This window comes from Panicum virgatum, chromosome 3K, assembly GCF_016808335.1.
Source record: "Panicum virgatum strain AP13 chromosome 3K, P.virgatum_v5, whole genome shotgun sequence".
NCBI classification, from domain to species: domain Eukaryota; kingdom Viridiplantae; phylum Streptophyta; class Magnoliopsida; order Poales; family Poaceae; genus Panicum; species Panicum virgatum.
The window spans coordinates 16194653-16217059 of record NC_053138.1 but is presented as its reverse complement, the minus strand read 5'-3'; the positions used below and the strand labels follow the sequence as shown (position 1 = coordinate 16217059).

Sequence of the window (22407 nt, the reverse complement as noted above, 5' to 3'; positions counted from 1 at the left end):
GGCAAGAGAGCGATGGAAATAGAAGTCTGAGCATCTGATCCACCCGGCGCAGCGTGCACGTGACGGCTCAACCTCTCTCTGTCCCACATGGCCACATCACAGTCATCTCCGGACTTAACAAGTCAGAAACAAGTCGCCCCAAACGAATCACCAACGTAACAAGAGGGCGACGTCAAGGTCGAGTACTCGTACTCACTCGAGCGTCGTGGTGGAGATGGGCAGCGCCGTGCGGACACAGCACACTTGGGCTCCAGCCGCCGCGCCAGGCAGGAGATCCCGGGGCCAAGGCCGAGCCGCCTCCTTCGCCGTCGCCTCCGCTCCGGCGGCACGCCCGGTCCGGTGCCGCTGCCGCGCGATGGAGCGGCGGCCGCCGACCGTCCGCACGGTCACCATCCCCTTCGCCGACCTCAAGGTAAGCCACAGCCACGCGTGCGGCGCAGCGTAGAAGCCTTGGGCGCGTGGGTTCTCCTGGCGCTCATCTGACGGCGTGTTGTTTCGCGACTTGGCTGGGGGCGGCGGCGGGCCGCAGAAGAGGGACAAGGACCTGGGCGACAGGATCGAGGAAGGCCTCGGGCCCAAGGATAAACTTACCGGCGGTAAGTCATTTACCGGACCGCACCGGTAACGGAAAAATACCGAAAACCGGCGGTTTACCGGATTTACCGGTCGGTAAACCAATTCAAATTTGAAACCACCGAATTTCGTATTTTTCGACCGGTTTCCGTTGTAATTTCGGTGGAATAGGCTGCATAATTACCGAAAAATGTTGACCACGGTAGAAAACAACAAATTGTGTTAAGAGAAGTGTAATATTTTCAGAGAATTATATCTAATTCTTATATATAATAGTTCAATATGCATAATGATTTTCTTACAAAGCAAATATTAATAGAATTGACGTAAAACATATGTATATCAATACAAACCACAATCCAAATGCAATAAAATATAGGTTCAACTTGTTAACACAATTTATAGGTTCAAATAAAATATAGGTTCAAATAATACAAGTCTCAAATAGTTAACACATAATATACTCTAAAATTTTTATTTCGGTGTTTTCCCATAGGAAAACCTTACGACCGACCGGAAATTGTTGATGACTCCCATTGTAACGTCGAATCCTATAAAAAGGAATAAATAAAATGGGTGAGAAGATGTAAAAGAAATGAATGCAAGTGAGAAAATAAGATGTGTTACCTACATACTTAGGTACTCATTCGGAGGGATCTTGCTCTGGGGGATATTCCTGATAGTACATGTGAGGATTTCCATATGGGAGATATCCTTGATAGTACATATGGGGATATCCATATAGAGGACGCGGAGGGACAGCCATCGGATGTGGTTGTGGTGGCCACACAAAGGAGGGTGCCGACGGGTAGCTGTAGGTGGAACTGACAGAGGTAGAGCTACCATCATCCTCACCGTCGTACGGGCCTAATGGACGAGTATTGCTTCTTGTGCGACGTTGAGAGCTGGGTGCTCCATGATCTTGATCTTGTGTGGCATGAGTGAAGGCAGTCTCTCCCGTAAATCTCATAGCACCAGTTGGAGCACCACTAGTAGAAGCACCACCACGATCATCCCCATCATCATCGTCATTGTCATCACCACCCTCATTGCCATCACCATCATCGTCATCGTCGTCGTCGTCATCATCATCACCACCACTACCACCATGTCCATCATCACTAGGCTCTGGTGTGGTATCGTCAGTGCCAATGCTTTCCTCCTCAACGTCACCCTTTCTTTGTTTTTTTCGTTTAGACTGATTTGGAGGAATTTTGGTCTTTCTTTTCCCTAGGTGGGTGTCACCAATATTCTCTCTGGCCCAATCATCAACATTTACTGGCTCACCCACCCTACGTGCGAGGTCAGTCAAGATCTGAGCAGGCACAGGAGGGTCGGCAAAATCAGAATCTTCATCTAAGGTTGGTGCTCTATTTGATCTACCATGCTGCATCCATTCTTCAATTGGCCTGGTCTGCCGATACAATGAGAGATCCATGAAGCTAGTAGCAGGATCGAAATCACTTGCCTCAACTGTAGCTGTTGCACGCTGAATACGAAGCCGAAGGTTGTAGTGCACATATACCAAATTATGGAGCTTCATGCTGCTTAACCTGTTGCGAAGCTTTGTGTGAATAAAGGCAAAGGAACTCCAATTCCTTTCACATCCACTTGATGATGCGCATTGAGAGAGTAGTCGCTTAGCTGCTATCTGAAGATGTGGTGTTTCTGAACCAAACATAGCCCACCAACTAGCTGGAGAAGTGCCTCTATCTTTTGCCATCCTCGCAGCAAGGTCAGATGAGAATTCTCCAAGTTTTCGACGAAAGAGCTCATACTCTTGTAGTGCACGTGCTGCTCTGTCGATGTCAAAAAGTTTCTCCAGCCCTTTCCGAAGGTCTCCAAAGACATTTTCTGATATTCCAAACGCATAACAAGCATATGGGTGTACGGCACAAGCAGTGTGCGCATACGTACCTTCGAACACACTAGCCAACCTTCTGTCAACAATTTCCATGATCCTGTCACACCTTGCCATATCTGAATGGAACCGGGTATGATATGTACGCTTGAGGCTGCCGTACTCCATAAGAACTTCACCCAAAGTTGGAGTCTTGTCTTGATCAGCAAATCGCAAAAAAGAATAGAGAGGCTCCACATCATTAATAACATACTGCATGTTTGCCCACCATTGAACAGAGGTCATGCATTCGAATGCATACTTGCCTGCTTCAGTCTTGTAGTGGCGTGATGATCTATATTCAGTTGACATCATCCATATCATAAATTGATCTTTCTTCTTCATAAAACTCTCCAGAAACATATAGTTAGTGCCAAATCTTGTTGCATTCCATTTAACTAGCTCCCCACCAGTGGCACTCTTAAACATGGAGTGCACACTATTAGAATTGTATAACCATTGACAAATATATTGGGCACTCTGAATCATGGCCTTGTGATCATCCCACTTTCCAATATCTTTAAGAATGAGGTTGATCGTGTGGGCAAGACATGGCTGCCACACAATGTGAGGGTACTCCTCTGCCAACAGCTTGCAAGCCTTCTTAAAGTTGCTGCCATTATCAGTGACTATCTGAATCACATCTTCTGGCCCTATATCGTTCAGAACAATTGTTATCTCCTGCAAGTTGTTGGAATCCATTAGAAAACTACAAATTCTTACAAATGTCATGATCCATTAGAAAAATACAAATGATTACCTTAAGTATGAGATGATGATCTTGTATTTTTCCAGTTACATCAATAGACTTCCAGAAGTACATCATTCCATTGCAATATACCAAGAAGTTGATTACGCTATTGCGAGAAATACCGGTCCATGAATCACATATGATAGTGGCACCATACTCAGGGAACTCTTGCTTCCACTTGTTGATCTCCTTCTTTATCTCCTCCACGTTCTCTGAAAGATATTTTCCATCAATGTCCCTCCCAGTTGGGATCGTGACCCCAGTACCTGCATGCAATAATCACATATGATCCGGGATGTACAATACAAATTGGCATGCAATAATAAATGATTATTTACCTTGTTTCTGTGTCTCTATGATGGCCGCCCTAAAGTAAGGGTCATCTACCTTCCGTCCAGGAATACCAACGGAGTGGCAAGCCTTTGACCACGCCCTACCCAGCAACTCTCTCGCAGTCCTCCCCTTAGACGTCCAAGGCCCCGTATCAATCCTCTGCTGCCTCGGTCCGGAAGCAGTAGCAAGGTTATAGTCCCTTGCCCGCTCGGGGATATGTGACCGACTCCTAGAAAACATCCTCCCAATTGGTCTAGAGCCACCACCTGGATCCCGTGCCTGGCCTGATCCAGAACCACCACCCCTCTCATACCTTGGACCAGCCCTTTGCCTAAACTCATACTCTTCCCGTGAATGTCTCAAAGCTTGCTGCAACTCATCATCCTGCTCTTCTTCTTCTTCTTCCTCACCTTCAAAGTCAACATATTGAGTACTTCGAGCTGCAGCATCTCTCCTACGTCTATCTTGCTGTCTTTCATACTTCTTCGCCTTTATCTTGTCCAACTCACTAATGAAAAAGTTCTTCACCGCGGGGGGAACCGAAGGGCAATCAATAACATCATGACCTCTATGTGCCAAGTGGTCCTTGAACCGTGTTGCCCCTCCACCGCTCTTTGATGTGCCACAATACTTGCACTTGAAACCCGATCCCCTTTTTTCTCCATGCTCCCAAACAGGGTCAACCATTTACCTGCAACGGTGCAACATTCATACACATGCACATGCATATTCACATACCAAAAAAACATGCACATTCTCAATTTGTCATAACACATGCATATTAATTTTCACATTTGTACTCATACACATACATAACAAAACATGAATAACAAATACATGCACATTCTCGTTTTCTAATCCATAAAAACATTGTATACTTCTACTAATACTTATATTACACTACTTGCTACCATAAAAAAATTCAAACAAAAAAAACCTTACCCACAGCAGCCGGATCCGGTCGGTAGGGAGAAAAACCGGTCGGAATCAAAGATTTACCGGCCGGAACTGCCGAAAACCGCAAAACCCGGAGCAAGCGGAACCTACGCGCGACCGGCGACGAAATCCGGCCGAAACACCCCGATTTCCGCTCGGGAAATGACGGGAGCGGCCGGCAGCGGCACCGGCGCCCGCGCCCGCCCGGAAACCTCTTCTTGCCGGTCGGAAACCGCCTCCACGAGCGCGGAAACCGGTGGGATCCGGTCGGAAATCGCCGGGAGCCAAGGAGGGAGCAGCTCGGGTGTCGGAGGACTGGAGGAGGAGAAATGGGGAGGGTGGACGGCTGCTCGGGGCGTGCGAATGGATAAGGTGAGTCGTTCAACAGTAAAAGCTCATTTTCTTTTTTTTTTACACAACATATGAGGTTACATTTCAACAAAAAATATTAGTCCAAAATGCTCATAAAAATGTCTAGTTTTTTATCAGATTTTTACCCTATTTTATATAATTTTTTTGAAATTTTCAAATTTGAAAACGGTAAATGCGAAATATCACCGAAATCCATTTCTCGGACACTACCGGTAACGGTAAATTTTCCGGTAAACCGGATTTACCGGTCGAAATTTTTTTCCATGCTCGGGCCCCGCGGGCTCGGCATCATCTCCATTGCCAGTGTGAGTACTGAGTAGGACCAGCTTTATGCAACTCAATGCGTTTCTTACGGGAGAAAAATCGAAGTGGTCGATGGAGTTCATTCGTGAACTGCATTTATCGGGGGCTCTCTCTTGCTTTGTGCGCGCAGGTGCCTGGTTTTCCCGAGCTAAGGAAGAGTCTGCTGCGCTTGGCACCAAGGCATGTCGTTATCGTGTCATATTTTGCCTCGCGTTTCAGTGATGTGGGGAATGCATTCCACACGGCGACAGGATTTTTAGTTATTTGTGTGCTGAAATACTTGCCCCTTGCTTGTTTACCAGAATTGCAAGCCTTCCTGAAGATGTGAAGAAACAGCTTGAAGACCCAGATAGCAGGTGGTGCTTTTAGCAAGAATTTCATCATGAATTGCCCCACCTAAAAGCTCCTAATTTGAATTGATGCTTGTGTGTAAACTCGGCCGGGTGGGGAAAGACCGCCCCACCGGTATTAATCTAAGAAGAAGCCTCGGCTTCCCCGACCGAGAAAATCCCCGAACCCCAGCCCCGCCCTGACACTGGGAACCGTAACCCATGGGAATTGACTGAGCCATACACGGTCCTCAGGCCGACCTGGGCCGGCTCTAAACCAGTGCTTTGGCACACGGGACCGGCGAGAGGATTTTTTTAACCACAGCCTGAAATTCGCTCACATAGGGATTCGAACTCAAGACCTGTGAAGTGCCGCTTGAGTGTCTTAACCGCTAGACTAAGCACCCTTTGGCAATTGATGCTTGTGTGTAACAACCACTAGCTTATCTGAATCATGTGCACATGCCATTTGCAGGTACAATTTTGGATGGAGTCATGGGAAGGAGAAACTTGAGTCCGGAAAACTTGGTAAACACTTGTTCATTCTGTTACTTCTGCCAAATCATGCATCCTCGAGTGGTTGTTGTAAAGTGGGAAAAAGATAGGGGGGGAAGAAAGAACAGGAAACTTAAGTTTTTGGACTATCTGTTGAGCTCTGCTCTGCTCCCTTAGTTTTATACTCGAGAGTCATGACCTGAACCGTGTTCCTAATATGACTTGATTACTTCATGCAGACACATTCAAAGGTTCCTTTTATGCAAACCCCGTTTTCGATGTCCCTACTACTGACAATGTACTTGTAAGTAGGTAAAATGTTTGTACCCTAAATGATCATCTTAATTACTGTGATCGAACATCTTAAACCTCTGATGATTTTTAACCTGCAGGTATCCATCATATTGCCGACCAAATATATGGCCAAATGGTCATCTTCCTGAACTTGAAATAGGTATGACTGAATGTTAGATAAGCCCTCAATGCGACTTCTATCAGTTTATTAAATTTGTAAACCCTGATGCTAATTATCAGATATCTAAGTTTCAAATATGCGGAAATAGTTTGATCTTTTTTTCCTTCATGTCTTCATACTTAAGCGTCTAGCCTTGTTGATGGTATTCCTTCTCCTTTTTGTAGCATTTAAAGCTCTTGGGAAGCTGATGCTGGAAGTTGGTTTGATGTTGGCTCATCATTGTGATCACTATGGTATGTATTGCAGTATCCCACAATGATATCTCTTGAAAACATCAACTTTGCTAGAAGCAAAATGAAAATTAACTAACGAGGCTCAGCATTATCATGAATTTTATTACTTCCAAGTGGAAGTAATTGATCTAGTAGGTATCTAATGAGATGATTAGCCATCACATTGTACTGTATGTGCAAAAATCACATTGATGCTAACTGTCATCATAGAATACATAGAGTCTATTCTGCATTTGATCTATAATATCTTGTGGATATGATATGCACAGATTTGTGTTAAAAATACTATCACCATAATATTAGGTTTTGCAAACATACTACATATTTATGTTAGGAATTTGTTGTCAAAGTTATTTTTTCAAATGCGTTAACATGGCAATGGCATTTATTTCTGACTGGAGAGGGCATGAACTATGGATTGCACATATGGTGTTCCTAAGTCTCTTCAAGGAAAGCATGACCTATATCCTTCATGCAGAATATTCTATCTCTAGTTCCGTTGTGATATTCTGTTCGTCAATTAGTCAAAGGGATCAACCTGTCTGATTTTCAGTAATGCGGCAAGGATTGGGAGCATCTGACGGTGAAAGTCTTGAAAAAACAATTGCACACTCAAGGTGTCACAAGGGTCGTCTGTTGTACTATTTTCCACGACAATTCAGGTACATTTTGTAAGCATATATAAAGCCCTCAATAAACAAGCATATATGAAGAATTAAATTTCTGAAGGTGCTAAAACATCCGTCAGTTGTGTTGGTGTTAGAGTGTACAAAAATAGGTTCACTGTTATTGTTAAACAGCCAAGACATATTATGGAATGTGGCATTAGAAAATTCTACCATCAATGCATATGCACAGACATTTTTAGATGTGATGTCTGTTTGGATAAAATATTGAGCCATTTTCTTTCCCTTGTTGTGGCATCAAGATTTCTTCTTTCGACAAATATAACATGAAAGATATATTTCAGATGCAAGATTTTCAGTTTTAGCTTCGAGAATTGATATACTTGTCTCTTATGTCAGCAAACAGACAGGAGAAGGTGGGTCTGTTTCATCGTGGTGTGGATGGCATACTGACCATGGGTCATTAACAGGTGACACAATTTACTACAGTTGAAACACTTAGATCGTTTTATGCACAGACATTTTTAGATGAGAGTTCTATTCTTTCTCTCAACAATTCCATTTTGTTGAGGAGTATATGGAACCGAGAACTCGTGACCAATTACTTCTTCATCAAAATATTCTTCTATGTTGGTGTTCTTGAATTCGGTGCCATTGTCACTTCTAATTTTCTTGATCTTGAGCTCAAATTCATTTTGAGCTCTTTTTCAAATCTCTTGAATGTTTTTTACACTTCACTTTTGTCATGCAAAAAGAATACACAAGTGAAACGAGAATAATCATCAACAATGACAAGACCATATTTGTTACCACCAATGCTAATATACGCCACCGGTCCAAAAAAATCAATATGTAGAAGTTCAAATGGCTTGACGGTGGTAACGATGCTCTTTGATGAATGTGGAACACCAACTTACTTTCCGACTTGGCATGCACTACAAACACGATCTTATTTGTTAGTCCTAGGATGTGACCCTCCTTTAGAAGCTTATTGAGATTCCTCATCCCAACGTGAGCTAGTCGGCGATGCCATAACCAACCCAAGCTAGACTTTGCTATCAAACAAGCGTAAAGTTAAGCCCTTTGTTGAGAGAAATCCACAAGATAGAGCTTTTCTTTGAGCACCCCTTTGAAAGCAACGGAGTTATCGCTTCTTCTAATGACGGTCACACCCTCGTTAGTGAACAAACAATTGAAACCCGAATCACAAAGTTGTGAGATGGACAACAAATTGTAACCAAGTGACTCAACTAAAAGAACTTCTGAGAGAGTGAACTTTGAGTTTAGATTAATGTTACCGGTACCAAGCACTTTTCCCTTTTGATTTCCCGCAAAGGTAATGAAATGATCTCCACTTGATGCGGTAATTGTTTCAAGCATACTCCTTTCTCCGGTCATATGATTTGTGCAACCACTATCAATCACTCAAGTTGAGCCACCGGAGGGGTACCCCTACAAAACAAAATTACTATTTTTTTTAGGTACCCAACAATATTTGGGTCCTCTAATATTAGTCACAAGCACTTTGGGCACCCATATATGGCTTTTCACTTTTGTGTTTCATGTATGGTGTCCTACAAATTTGGCAACCACTTTACCACGGTGGTTCCTTGTCAACACATAATCGGCATAAAAAGATACATGATACGATTCTTGTGCCTTGATTTTGGTTGGATTAGAGATATTGAACTTATCTTCCTTAGATGAGGATGCAACAATCTTGGCACCCTCATCACATGTTGTACCTCTCTTGACAAATTTGACATGACTATTCTTTTGAGCCACATCATTTGTCTTGCGGATGGGAGTGGTCATGTTCACAAGACCTCCTTGAGCACCCAAGGCGGCCTTGTTCTTGTTCTTGATAAACGGAATGGCGTGTGGAGTACCTTGCCCAATCATACCAAGTCTCTTACCTTCTTCAAAACCAAACTTGCTCATGTATCTTGACCCAAATCTCTTGGTATGTTTCTCAAACTCACATACCCTCATCGAGGGATTTTTCTTTAAGACTTGCATGTGACGGAGCCTCTTCTTGCAACAAATGAGTGAGTCTAGATATTTCTTTCTTTATTGCATTCATCTCAACATGGTTAGTAGCACAAGTTTGAATATCAATGTTATAGCATCGTGCACAACCATTACTTGTTGAAGGACTAGATGAATTAGATGACTCTCTAGTCTTAGAATCACTTTCCCAAAGAGTATTAAATTGAACTTCAAGTGCCGTATGATTAGCTTGCAAACTTGCTATGCCCTCTTGAAGTTTCTCATTATCCTTTCTCAAAAAAGCTTTAGTGTCATTGACAAAAGAAAATTTTCTAGTCAAATCATCCACTTTTTCTTTTTCACTAGAGAGTGACTCTTTCAACTCAAGAAGTGTGCCGTCCTTGACTTTGATTGAGTCCAAGAGTATCTTATTTTCCTTCCTTTCATCGGCGATGTTCTTTTCAAGAGCCTTGGATTTTTCTCTATCAAGTCTAAGCAACTCTTCTTGAGATTCAAGAGTCTCATCCAAGTCATCTAGTTTCATTATTAACTCCATCATCTTAGTTGCAGCTCCTTTTCCATATTTCTTAACTAATTTGGTAGCTACTACCTCATTATCTATTTCATCGTCCGATGAGTTTGGAGATGTTACCTTGGAATTTTTAGCCATGAAGCACATGATGGGATCTTCATCCTCATCGTCGGTGAGATCTTCAAATAAGCTTGTAGGAAGTGGTGATGATGCCTTGAATGCCATTGTTGCAACATACTCTTTCTCGGACTCACTTTCTTCTTGTGAATCTCATTCTTGACCAAGATGTGCTTCTCCGGCTTGCTTCTTGTATCTTGATCTATCTCTCTTGGAGGTACTTTATTTGGTGTCTTTGTTCTTCTTCTTCTCTTTCGGGCAATCCGCAATGAAATGCCCAACTTTGTTACACCCAAAGCACGGCTTATTAGATCTTTTTCTTGGCTCATACTTCTTGTTTTTGCCAAAGTTTCTAAAATTGTTTTTCTTCAATACTCTTGTTAAGTTCTTGATAAAGAAGTTCATTTGCTCATCATCAAGCTCGTCATCATCATCACTACTAGTGCCTTCATTTTTTGAGGATTGGTTTGCTTTTTTTTGTCTTTTGACTTAACTTAAAGTGCCAACCCATTGTTCTTGGCCGCTTGTTCTTGAAGCTCGGCTAGATCTTGGTTAATATTGACTCTCTTCAATTGATCATGATGAGCCTCAATTCTTCCAAGGACATTCTCGGCGGTGAAGTGCTTGAATCATCTTTCGGCTCTAATCAAACTAGGTAGAGTAACATCCCTAGCTATATACACGGTTAAGAGCTTGTTCACGATCTCACGGTCACCCTACTTGTCACCACCAATTGATTTGATTTGATTTGTAATCTTCTTCATGCGGTTGTACATTTCTTTGACACTTTCATCTTTCTTCATGGAGAATAGGCTCAATTCATCTTCTAATGTCTTGATTCTTAATTCACGAACTTTCCTTGATCCTTGTTGATTTACTTGGAGAGTGTCCCAAGCATCTTTGGCAGTTGGTGCATCCTCTATCTTGTCAAACTCTTCGGAAGTTACGGATACGTGTAGGATGTTCAAAGCTTGAAAGTTTATTTGTAGCACATATGTTTGAACCGGTGTTGGAGTTTCATCTTCATCTGGAATTTCACACCGACTTACACAACTTTTCAAAGATCCTTGTGGATTGCATTCATGTAACCGAACATTTTTGTCTTCTATTGATTATATCCGGTGCCATCAAAGAAATATAGCTTGCCCATGTGAATTAATGCATTATGCTCACTAGGTAGAGAAAAAGTGTAATCATAAGCAACTCTTCGATAATCACCTTGTCCTTTAGACCTTGATGAGCTTTCTTTGTTAGAGGAGCGTGAGGCTCTTCTCTTGGAGTCGGTGTCGGAGTCATCACTTAAATCAATGATAATCCAGGAGCTAGACTTCCTCTTCTTTTGCTCCTTCTTTTTCTTCCAAGCCTTCCACTTCTTATAAGACATCTCATCATCGGATGTCTCTACTTCACTCTCTTCTCCACTATTCTTGTTCTTTTCTTTCTTATCCTTGTTGGATGTCCCTGTATTCTTGTCATTCCTTTTTTCATCACCCGAATCGCCTTTTCCGACTTCATCAACCGGATTCTTGGGTTCCTTCTCATCATTTGACATCTTGACCTCTCCGGATGGTTAAGCCCTTTGAATAGAGAGCCAAGCTCTGATACCAATTGAAAGGACCTTAAGATGCCTAGAGCGGGGGTGAATAGCCGATCTGTAGCTCAAAAACACTTTAAAATTTGTCAGATTCAGACGCAGCCCGGATACTCCGGATATAGCCCGGATACTCCGGGTTTTTTGGTCCGGAGTATCCGGAGCTATAACCAGAGTCTCCGGGTATGAACAAACTGAAAAGAAACTACAAGAATCTATGTATGAAAAGTAAATCGAGCTAAAGTACGAGTACCAGGGGTTCCTTAAAGTTGATATCCAACAAACAAAACTCATTAGAAACGCGTGAGTGAGTAGATCAAGCTCAAACCCTAGAAACAAGATCTCACAAGAAAATGGTGACAAAATCAAGTAAAACAACACAAGAGAGACAAGTATTTGTTTCTCGAAGTTCACACACGTAGGTGCTACGTCTCCGTTGAGGAAGGATTTAAGAGACGGTGCTCAAGAACCCCTATGCTCCTCTTCCAAAGGCGCGATCACCTCTCTAGCCCAAGATCACTTACTATGGATTTCTCGGCGAGGAATGGAGCTTACAAACTTCTTGTGCAGCTCACAATCTTGATTGAGCAGTCACAAGCACGCCTAGTCGTCTAGGAGCACTATGCTCCAAGAGTAACAAACTTGAATCCGCGGGCTTGACCAAAACCAAATGCTCAAGAGGTGGAAAAGAAGCTCACTAGCACGAATCCTTGCTCTTGCTTGTTTCTCACTCAAATCCCTCAATGGAATCACTCAATAATGGAGAGAGGGGAGTGAGAGAGCTCTTTTTGAATTTGGAATAAGTTCAGCTCGTCAAAATGGCAAGAGAGGGTCAGCTGAAGGAGATGAGGGGGTATTTATACCCCTGACCCAGAAAATAGCCATTGGGCGAAAGGTTACCCAGAGACTCCGGGTATATGCCCAGAGACTCCGGGCAACCCTAATTTTCAGCCCGCGAACAGTCACCCGGATGCTCCGGGCAAAGGGATCTAGAGTATCCGGGTTAGGCAGGGAAAAACTTCGATTTTTGCTCTTTTGAATTATTTTGTGGCTCACAAGTGTTTGTCTAGGTTCTCTTGAGCACTAGTTTCAAGTCAACACCTTTGAATCAAATCCCTCTTGATAGTACGGTGTTCCTATACTCAAATTTCAAATATAAAATCTAATTTGTTGAGTGCGCTCGAACATCGCCTTTTCATTTCCTATTTGAGGGGTCATACGTCATTACTTGATTCACCTATACAAATTCATCACATGCACACATGCTCGATTACACGATTAAATGCACATGTGTTTTGTCATTAACCACCAAAACCCACTTAGGGGCCTAGATCACTTTCAATCTCCCTTTTTTGGTGATTGATGACAACCCACATGTAGCTCATTTGATAATCATAAAACAATAAACATCTAGCATATAAGAGCTCCCCCTTAATGTATGCCATGAATTTGAATTTCAAATTTTACTTTACAAACGTCAAAAATGGCAAAATACACAAGAGAACCAGGGTCTTTCTGGGCGGCAACCTTGTCTCCTGGTCGTCCAAGCGGCAGCCGGTTGTCTCCCGCTCCAGTGCTGAGGCGGAGTACCGGGCTGTCGCTAACGGCGTGGCGGAGGCGTCCTGTCTCCGACAGCTCTTGGCGGAGCTCCACAGCCCACTCGCCAAGAGCACGCTCGTCTACTGCGACAACGTCAGCGCCGTTTACTTCTCCACCAACCCCGTTCAGCATCAGCGGACGAAGCACGTGGAGATTGACTTGCACTTCGTGCGCGACAGGGTCGCCGTCGGCGATGTTCGGGTACTCTATGTCCTGACCACCTCCCAATTTGCCGACATCTTCACCAAGGGACTACCCTCCTCGACATTCTCGGAGTTTCGCTCCAGCCTCAACGTAGCAGGTGGCTAGTTGTGGCTGCGGGGGGTATTTGCCCTTTGTACTTTCTTCTTGTCCAGTCTTGAACACCGCTGCGACAGTAGTTCAGACTGCGAGGGGGGCGGGTTGGCTTTCGTGTTGTCCAGTCTTGAACACCGCTGCGCCGATAGTTCAGACTGCGGGGGGGTGTTGGTATATATGTGAGCCCATGTATAGAGGCTCATCTAAAGGTCCATGTATAGGAACTATATATCCCACCCTTCTATGGTTTAGAGGAATACAAGCCATTATTCTCTCCTACAGTATCTATATATATGATTAATACTCAATAGTCTGATTGTAAATGCAGGGCTCACAAGTGGCTTGTTTACGAAAAATTCTGTGGAGATACCCTGTCCTGATAATGCTGCTGGACTATACATCCGGACTCGTGATAATCAAGTCGTTAAGGTAGTTTTCCTGCAAGCTGTAGAGTTATAATCAACTATTTGTGATAAACAGTGAAGTTCTAGTAGTTGTGAGAGGTCATTGCTGCTTTAGGCATCAATTCTGCTACACTGGAATCATGTACACCCTTGAAACCATTATTGCTCACTGTCAGTTAAATAATTGCATGTAATGATCATACATTCTATCCAGGGGGAGCTATCTGCTTTGTGCTTGTCTTGCTTATGGTTGGATACTGTAGGTTGTGTTCGACGAGGATCAGCTAGCTTACCAAATTGGGGAAACTACTGAAATACTATCAAGAGGTTATCTATGTGCAACTCCACACTGCGTGCAGGTATTATCTCGAGGACAATATCCATGTTAATAAATTGAACATCTATTTTACACATTATTAGAGTGTACTTGTTTATACAGTACAAAAGGCAATTGAATTTCCACAGTTGTAAGTTATTATGTTTGCTCCTGTTGTCTCTAGGCACCCAGCAGTGAAGATTCTTCTAATGTTGATCGGTCCACTTTTGCACTGTTCATGCAACCGGATTGGTATGTGCAACCATCATATCATAGTCTTGTCAACGTGTTAGCTCATTTGTTTTACTGTTCTTCTCTGACCAAAGAATCTTACAGCGCAGTTCTTACTGTTATTTTCGGCTGGGATTTCGCCTGGCTGGCTTGTCATTGTTCTTCAAATCCTGCTTCCTCTGAGATTTCATGTTAATCTATCGTTTCCAAATATTTGGCAGGGATGAGAAGCTTCAGTTTCCAAGCGAAATTCCCTATCACCAGGAGGTTTGTCTAGACTCTTAACCAGAATTTACTAGAGTTGACAATTCCCATCTGCAAATGCTAAAGTTTGTGCTTTAACTTCTATCAGTTGATTCCACCAAATGGAACACTTACCTTCGGGGAGTACTCAGAAAGGCTAGTGAACAAGTATTACCAGGCAACACCGTGAAGCATTACCTCGAGAAAATGCTCCAGCATATATATTCATGCCATTAAAGTGTGTTCTTGTGTATTCTTTTTAGCTTTGGTCCAAAGTCTATACAGGCATAACCAATGAGCGAATTTTTGAGCTGCAGAAGCAGACTCGACTGACTCATAGCTCACAATAATGTAACCAGTCAAACTCGCTAATGAGATCTGATGTAATTAATGGTAAAATTGCATGCATCTTGAACAAAATGTGAATGATTGGATGCCTATCTAGATCGATTGCGCACAAATGTCATTTGCTTGGAGTTGCCAGTTCTCACCGGTTTCTGCACTCACAAGGAAATTTATCTGTGCTTAAACTGCTTCTGCACGGATAAGGAAATTTCCGTTTGCATTTTATTTTAAGTAATAAATACATGTGAAATGATCAGGTGAGCAGCAGCTGTTGTGGAGTTGGTCATGGGCGGTGGCATTTGAAGGTTTCTGAAGACCAGTATCCCAGCTGTTGGTGCCTATTTTTTACACTGGCAAGAACATGCTATATAGCTGCACATGGACGTAATAAAAGAATATACGGTAATAGAAGCACAATATATGAACTTGTCGTGATACAAAAGTACAGCAGCCTGGTGTCCCCTAGATCCTTAAGCACAAGGAACAAAAGCACAAACCAAATGACACCGTACAGCTGCGGTGATCTTTAAATGACTTGACCTACAACAGGAAAAAAAACAGCTATATATGACCCCCGACTTGGGGAGAATCACCAAACAAGGAGTAGAGATCATGCAAGAACAGGGTAAGTTGGCCAGCAAGACTATTTGGACCATGCAACTGCATCGATTTCTGATTGGGCGCTCCGGTACAGTTCCAGCCTTTTAGCGAGGTTAGTTCTTCGTCCCATGACTGCAGGGTCTTCATCAAGAAGCTTGGAAAGTTGCTTCATCTGCATATAACAAATGTTAGAAAATTTTGATAGGGCAAACATGAGGCATTCAGGAGTGGTAAGAACTACAGAGACAACCCGCTATGTTATACAGTAGTGGAAGCACCAGCTATGGCTACAGTAACATGACCATACACCTTCCAAATGAAGAAAGTATCTCACCTCTCTTGCTCCTAGTTCAGTGAAAAAGTGGTCGAGAAGTGAGCGCTTTGCCTCACGGACTTGACAATAAACAATAGATTTTGGTATGGAGTTTCTCAACGTTGCGCACACCATATTGACATACGATAGAACAGTTTGTCCTGATAATTGTTTAGTAAAGTGAGATGTTGGACAGTAAATAGCAAAAACCAAACAATCAATGAAGCAAAAATGCAAATAGGCCTTACCAATTCGTCTAAGATAAGTGTCATTATATCTGTCAAAAATAGAGTGGCTTGGATTTCCACCCTTCTCAACATCCTGAGGAAGCTTCCTGAAGAAATCCACAGTCAAGTAGCTGCATTCCATATCAACCAGCTTTAATGTATTCTTCTTGCTTTCATCTCTCATTCTATCCAATGACTCAAAAGCTGCATTGCCTACTTCCACGCGAAGAGTGGGGAACTGCTTCAGCTCCTGCAGAGAGACCAGTTTAGTAACCTGCTTGCATATTTAGTAACAAAAAACTCCAAACATGCTTACAAATTCTGCAGAGTGCAGGCATGCCTGATATAAGGTATTGGTCTAGATAGTTTTATTATGATACTAATAGCAAGAAATACTTACATGTGTTTCGCTCATAGCCTTGCGGACAAGGTCCTTCAGGATAGAATGGACCTGCCAATGTGACAAAATTAGCCTGTATTATAAATATACAAAGGTAGTATTACCAAATAAGATAACGAAGTCCAACGAGGGAAGACACACTTCAGTCCATGACTACAACTTGCCAAGGGTGGCACATGTTACAGCATTTCAGTACAATATTTGATATTTTCATCCATGAAGAAAACTTGTGATGGAGTAGCTAAGTTTGAGGTTCAAACACAAAATTACTGAAAAATAATGGTGCAAAGACTGGCCTCCACAAAATGTCTACTTGGCGTAACACGCCGCATGTGATCGGTCAATTTTAGCCATTAAAATAGCGCCTAACTAACTTATGCCAAGTTGAATAGTTTTGATATATGGCAGCCATGCCAGGGTAATGAAATATTTCTGCCTAATCAACCAACACAACCAAAGTGAAAGATATGAAGCAAAATCATCATTTCTCATTTCCAAATGTGTTGACACCCTGTTCCAAGTTAGAAAAAAATGCTATTGCCTGCATTCCAACATCCAACAACGAATACACAGTTCAAATTAGAACAAGCAAATTTAAATGAAATCTTTGCAATGATGGGAAAACCTGAACAGCCAAAACTATCAAGGCTACAATGGATTCAGCAGCGCATCAATGAGAAAGTTCCAAGTAAATTATTTGAGGTCCTGAGGCCATCATATTGAATTAGAAATTGGAGCAGGCATAAGTAAATTCGCATACCGTGTCAACAGCTGCCTCAGCGGGACCTCTGATACTAACAAGGCAAGATTCTATTAGGCGTCGATATCCTTGCTCTGGAGCTATCAAGTGAGGCTGGTATCCATCAGCTTCTGTAATAAGCTTTCTCACATTTTCCATTGAGAGTTGTTTATCGAACTGCAACCGTTTAATTGCTACAGGAAATTGATTGTCGAAGACATGGTAAACTTTCTCACCCCCAGGGCGCCTGGATAACATAATAGAATATTGGATTCAGAAACATAAATAAAACTGCTTGACGAGAGTTTCTCAATAGAAACAACCAGGGATGCTGCATCGAAGGTGTTGGCACTGGGGGATTATGCATGTTAATTTTTCACTGTGCATATATACAAGTCTAAGCGAAGTGAAATTCCATACAAGTCTAACCGAAGTGAAATTCCATATCTAAGCTTCTTGTGCACAAGATATTAGTACACAGAATCATGTGGTGAACAGGATGATTACAATGGCGGCAAACTTGAATGTACCAGGCCAAGCATAGTGTCCATTCCATATGCCACAAGCTTAATTAATAGATGGTTTGTTTCGTCAAAGGAAGCTAGATGAGAGTGCAAATCTACACTCTAACCTAATCAGCCTTATTCGTCACAAGTTGCAGACAAACCTGGCTAGAGGAAAGCTTAAATGCTACTGCACGTTTATAGGCCTTTATAGATTAGGAAGTTAAAAGTTAAACAGTCTATCATTGATGATCCACAAAGGCACGACAGACATAGCAAGCAAAATGTTCCATTCTAAAGAGAAGGGAGCAACGCGGGGGGTGGGGGGGGGATGAAACATACACTCCATCCAGATGCTCTTTGTAAATACTGTCAAACATACGGCATATTTCCATAATTGTGTACAACTTGCCCTGCAAGTTACCAAAAAAATACAGTCAATTAACTTTTGGGTAAACAGTATGATTACACTGTGAAAAGATTTATTGAGAGCAAAATGATGTGTGAGAACCCTCATTCTAGGACAGAATGCGCCAGCATCAAAGCATGTTAGTATGAATTGATAGTAGGTAAACAAGAGTACAAGACATACAGTACCAACAAAGAAAAAAATGTCAACCACTGTTGGAGGGGCAACATCACACATCATGTATGAATAGATTGGTCAACAGAATGCACGAGAATTGAAGGTAAACATATTTAATAGTAGATAATAAATAACATTACAAAGGAACACCAATGAGGATAATCCAAAATATAAAAAAGAATATGCACTCGTCTTTGACCTATTAGGAGGGAGTACAGGCTACAGGTTATCTTACCCCAGCATCATTAGCAATGGGCTTTCCAAGTCGATTGAGTTCAGTCTCCAGCTCTGCAATTGTCTTTGTTATAAGAGATTGGATGCCCGGAATCCTTGATTTAATCACTTGTTCCAAATGCTGCATAGAAACCAAAACCCTATGAAGTCAAAAAAATTCAACTATCAATACATGCATCTACACTGAAGCGGAAAGGTATACCTTTGAGAGCATCTTTGCCAAATATTCAGAACCCATCCTAGGGGCAAGGTGCTTATATTCAGGTGTACTGGAAAAATACTCACGCTCTCTACGCCTAGCAGCAATCATGTCTACATTTTTGTTGATATCTTGCTGGGATCGATTAACAACACCAACCCATGGATGTTGGAGGCGGTAAGATCTTCCTTCTAGTATCTGCAAAAGAGAATTCAATTTCAAGCAATCATTAGCCTTATGCGGGACTATGAGGTATTTAGCAACAAAAAATACAAACTTACATCAACAGCATCAGTACCCTTGTCCATCAGATCAATTTTCGTAAGCACACCAAAGGTTCTTTCACCTGACAAGGGTATAGCAATTAACTTTCATGAAACTTGCAAATACTTCAAAAATATACCCAAAAAATACTCAAGTGAGCTTATTGAATTCCTTTTATCAACAAAGTTAATTCAAAAAAGAATAGAAAAGTATCTGAGTAGTATAATTAATTTTCAATAAAGATGGACAGAAAGAAATTAGTGTATGAAAATCACAGGACCATCCATGATGTAGCTTCCTAACATGCCAAAAAGTGCACATCAAAAAAGTAAGTTTTAAAATACATGTGTGCAATTTGGCAGCTCAGGAGGATCAAAACAATCCATGAAAGAAATCAAATAGCTGAAATGCATTTGATTTCCATCCTATAACCTTCAGACTATACTAGCAGCATTACTCCATTACATATTTATATGCCTGCACCCTGATTTATAACTGATCTTCACAGCTTAATAAGGAAGGCAATAAGGCTAATATAAGAAAGTATATGCCATTAACCCCATTGTAATCATGTACTTATTTGAATTGGATGCAATAAAGGCATACCTTTGGGATCAACTTCTCGTGAAATCTTGATTGCATCAGAAGTTGCAAGATCCTGATTAGCTGGGGAAACGGCCAAAATGATACAATTTGGCTGAAAAGCACCAGAAAAGGCTATTGCTATCAGATTTTGCAGCATCACATAAAACATAAACCAATAGCTCAAAGGTGCAACAACATGGCCAGAAACAAAGGCATGTAAAACTAAATAGGAACTGGAGAAGTGATTGCATCTTTGAGCATGAGCACAGACGACCATCTTATCCAGTTGAAGCAAGCATAGTCAGTAAATGTTGACATGCAAAATGCAGCTAGGTCGTAGTTAACAATACCTTTTCAATGTATGATCGAACCATGTTTTCGATGTCCTGAACAATACTGTCTGGTTGACCCTCTGCAAAGTGTAAAAGCCAGTAGAAAATTAGGAAAAATAAAAACTCTTAAAGAAGAATCAAAGAACAATTGCTCATAATTGACAATCACTTACCAACAGCTACTTTAGTAAGCCCAGGAAGATCAACAAGAGTCAGATTCACAACTGCAATAATACAAAATTGTTAGCCAAAGCAAGAAACATAAGGTGCATGGAAATGGAATCAGATAAATCACTTAGTAGGGTTCAAATACAGTACGGCTGCCGAACTTAGTTCATAAAAGTTTCAGGAAACCAACAACCCCATCCCAACAAAACAACAATCTCTAGAAATTATTTCCTCAAAAATAACTCTAGAAATAGAACAATGCCAACGTTATGATGCAACGGAACCAAGTGTTCCCAACTATACTGCTACTCCCCCAGAGTCAGTATCTTACCATTTGGAGAATAGATGCTTAAATGGATAGGGACAGGTGATATTTGCTTTGAGCGACCAGTTTCTCTGTCAGTTTCATCAGCTATCTCCTTCCTCACAGCAGCTGCAAAAGTACAGTTGTAATCATGTACCAAGTACCAATTCAGGTAAACTACGATTCTAGATAAGAGTACAGATAAGTCAAATTTAGCACAAAATATCATTTTCCCAGCAAAAGAATGGGCTCTAGTACATGTTTAGGAAGCTCAACATGTTAAAAATTAGGGTAAGAGAATAAAAAATACAGTATCATTTCAGATGTCAAATGCGCGTTGTGAACTTCAAGTAGTCCACACCATAACTGACAGTATACTTCGCGTGTTCGATATAATAGATCTTAGAAGTCATGCACAAAACTGTGCAGCTCCAAAGTGAAAAGAACAGGTGAATTACCAAAATCTGTATATCTCTTCCTGGGTTGGTGCATAAACTCAGCATATTCCCTGTCTCCATCAATTCTGTGGAGCTGCAGCACCAGCGGACGCCGGGTGACAATGCCTGCATTCAAACCAAAACATTAACCTTCCCAAACATCAAAAAATAGAAGGTAGCACTGAATTCAACAGCAATATGTCTTAGTGTAACAACCATACCTGAACCCCTCGGTAGGAAATCCTTCCCGACCACACTCTCCAACACCGAAGATTTGCCAGAACTCTGTCAATCATACCAGCAACATTCAAACGTCAAATTGTGACATTAATTGAATTATGCATGGTGAACTGAGCTTAAATGTTCGTGAAGGCACGAATCCAGTTCATAGGAAATCATTTAAGTACATGGACACAGCATGTGAGCATAGCATAGTCGTATACCCTACTTGATCTGACTATTAACTAGCTTCCTAATAAATGGGAAGTCAGAAACTAAAAAACTAAGCAATCAGGTGGGCGGCTGTGCGCATCAAAACTACTCCAGACTCAAACTTGCAAGCGACCGAAATCTGCTTCCTGATCTCGGAGCAATCGCAGATCCACCGAGCACCAACCCCACAGCTCATCCTCACGGTTCCACCAGCAACCCGCGAGATCCGCCCCGCGCAACTGTGGCGGCAGCACCAGATCCGATAGGAACCAACCCAGAACGCGTGCAAGGGAAGGGAAGACGAGCACCTGGCCTCCAACGACGGCGATGGCCGGCAGCGAGTCCCAGAGCGTTGGGAGGGCGCTCTCCTCGCCGTGGTCGCCGAGGGCCGTGCAGGCCCGCTGCAGCTTGTTGACGAGGGAGATCAGGTTCTCCATGGCCGCAGCGCCGGGATGGCGAGATCTGGGCGGGTGGCGGGAGGCGAGATCGAGACGCGGAGGAGGGAGGCGCGGGGGAGGGGAGGTGAGGCCGACCGCCCAGCCGCGTCTAGGCGCCGGTCGTTGGGCTCGAGCTGAGGCCTGGGTGGTGCGCAGGCAGCGGCGGTCTTTGGTGTTGTTTGGGGGCGTCTGCGGGGAGTTGATTTGGATTTTGAAAAGGCTTCGTGGAGAAGAAACGAGCCCGGCGTGCCGGCGAAATGGGTTCGCCAGCTGATCTTTTTTTTTTTGGAAATCCAGCTCGGCCTCTTTACATGGGTTCATCAGAAATTACTGCTTTAATTCAATTTTACTGTCACGGGCTCGGAGAGAATGTGATATCATATCTTCGTCGTTGGTCTGTTCATAAATATGGTCTAGATTTGTATGCAAACCAGTACTGTTTGGTGTATGTGCACGTAATCCGTATGGTCCATATTTGTATGCAAACTAGTACAAAAAATTGGCCTGGAATAGTGGAGGGAACCAAATTAATTCTAGGTTTAGGCAAAGTTTGGCGTAGAACGTGTACTAAATAAGCAATTATTTGCCATCTAAGTTGTGACATGTCAAAATGGAACATCTTGGACAGCAAAACGAAAACACAGGTCCTTCTTTTTG

General features: G+C 42.4%; 3 protein-coding genes across 5 annotated transcripts; 1 reads left to right on the top strand and 2 right to left on the bottom strand.

Annotated features, from left to right (window-relative positions):
• Positions 1-70: 70 nt before the first annotated feature.
• Positions 71-15089, top strand: LOC120697888. The gene is made up of 16 exons (XM_039981263.1): positions 71-412; positions 530-568; positions 5132-5170; positions 5299-5348; positions 5471-5524; positions 5973-6025; positions 6232-6304; positions 6385-6446; positions 6632-6700; positions 7254-7362; positions 7726-7796; positions 13780-13880; positions 14119-14214; positions 14356-14423; positions 14624-14669; positions 14755-15089. The coding sequence occupies exons 1-16, from the start codon at positions 215-217 to the stop codon at positions 14833-14835; spliced, it is 1209 nt and encodes a 402-aa protein (XP_039837197.1). The 5' UTR covers positions 71-214; the 3' UTR covers positions 14836-15089.
• Positions 872-4484, bottom strand: LOC120697891. 3 transcript variants are annotated; one of them, XM_039981272.1, is made up of 3 exons: positions 3563-4484; positions 1205-1397; positions 872-1124 (listed from the first exon to the last, which is right to left on the bottom strand). In XM_039981272.1, exons 1-3 carry the CDS (start codon positions 4242-4244, stop codon positions 1022-1024), a joined length of 978 nt encoding a protein of 325 aa, XP_039837206.1. In that variant the 5' UTR covers positions 4245-4484; the 3' UTR covers positions 872-1021. The 3 variants fall into 3 exon arrangements, with proteins under 3 accessions (XP_039837206.1, XP_039837208.1, XP_039837207.1); XM_039981274.1 differs by having other exon boundaries at positions 1209-1397; XM_039981273.1 differs by having other exon boundaries at positions 1205-1385.
• A 286-nt stretch (positions 15090-15375) lies between the features above and the next one.
• LOC120697887 (dynamin-related protein 5A) lies at positions 15376-21988 on the bottom strand. Its single transcript, XM_039981262.1, has 16 exons — positions 21622-21988; positions 21103-21166; positions 20903-21007; positions 20472-20573; positions 20146-20196; positions 19991-20052; positions 19662-19752; positions 19073-19137; positions 18795-18989; positions 18594-18713; positions 18115-18185; positions 17291-17516; positions 16531-16581; positions 16152-16380; positions 15925-16064; positions 15376-15762 (listed from the first exon to the last, which is right to left on the bottom strand). Exons 1-16 carry the CDS (start codon positions 21748-21750, stop codon positions 15634-15636), a joined length of 1830 nt encoding a protein of 609 aa, XP_039837196.1. The 5' UTR covers positions 21751-21988; the 3' UTR covers positions 15376-15633.
• Between the last annotated feature and the right edge of the window lie 419 nt (positions 21989-22407).

Excerpts from the sequence above, each read along its gene's own strand:
- LOC120697888 (XM_039981263.1), top strand. The coding sequence starts at position 215 with ATGGGCAGCGCCGTGCGGACACAGCACACTTGGGCTCCAGCCGCCGCG. Across the intron at positions 5,349-5,470 it reads CTGCTGCGCTTGGCACCAAG|AATTGCAAGCCTTCCTGAAG; the intron begins GCATGTCGTTAT and ends CTTGTTTACCAG. Across the intron at positions 6,701-7,253 it reads TCATCATTGTGATCACTATG|TAATGCGGCAAGGATTGGGA; the intron begins GTATGTATTGCA and ends TCTGATTTTCAG.
- LOC120697891 (XM_039981272.1), bottom strand. The coding sequence starts at position 4,244 with ATGGTTGACCCTGTTTGGGAGCATGGAGAAAAAAGGGGATCGGGTTTC. Across the intron at positions 1,398-3,562 it reads CATAGAGACACAGAAACAAG|TTCCACCTACAGCTACCCGT; the intron begins GTAAATAATCAT and ends TACCTCTGTCAG. Across the intron at positions 1,125-1,204 it reads CCGAATGAGTACCTAAGTAT|GATTCGACGTTACAATGGGA; the intron begins GTAGGTAACACA and ends TCCTTTTTATAG.
- LOC120697887 (XM_039981262.1), bottom strand. The coding sequence starts at position 21,750 with ATGGAGAACCTGATCTCCCTCGTCAACAAGCTGCAGCGGGCCTGCACG. Across the intron at positions 20,574-20,902 it reads GAAGAGATATACAGATTTTG|CTGCTGTGAGGAAGGAGATA; the intron begins GTAATTCACCTG and ends GTACTTTTGCAG. Across the intron at positions 18,186-18,593 it reads CCATTGCTAATGATGCTGGG|GGCAAGTTGTACACAATTAT; the intron begins GTAAGATAACCT and ends GGTAACTTGCAG.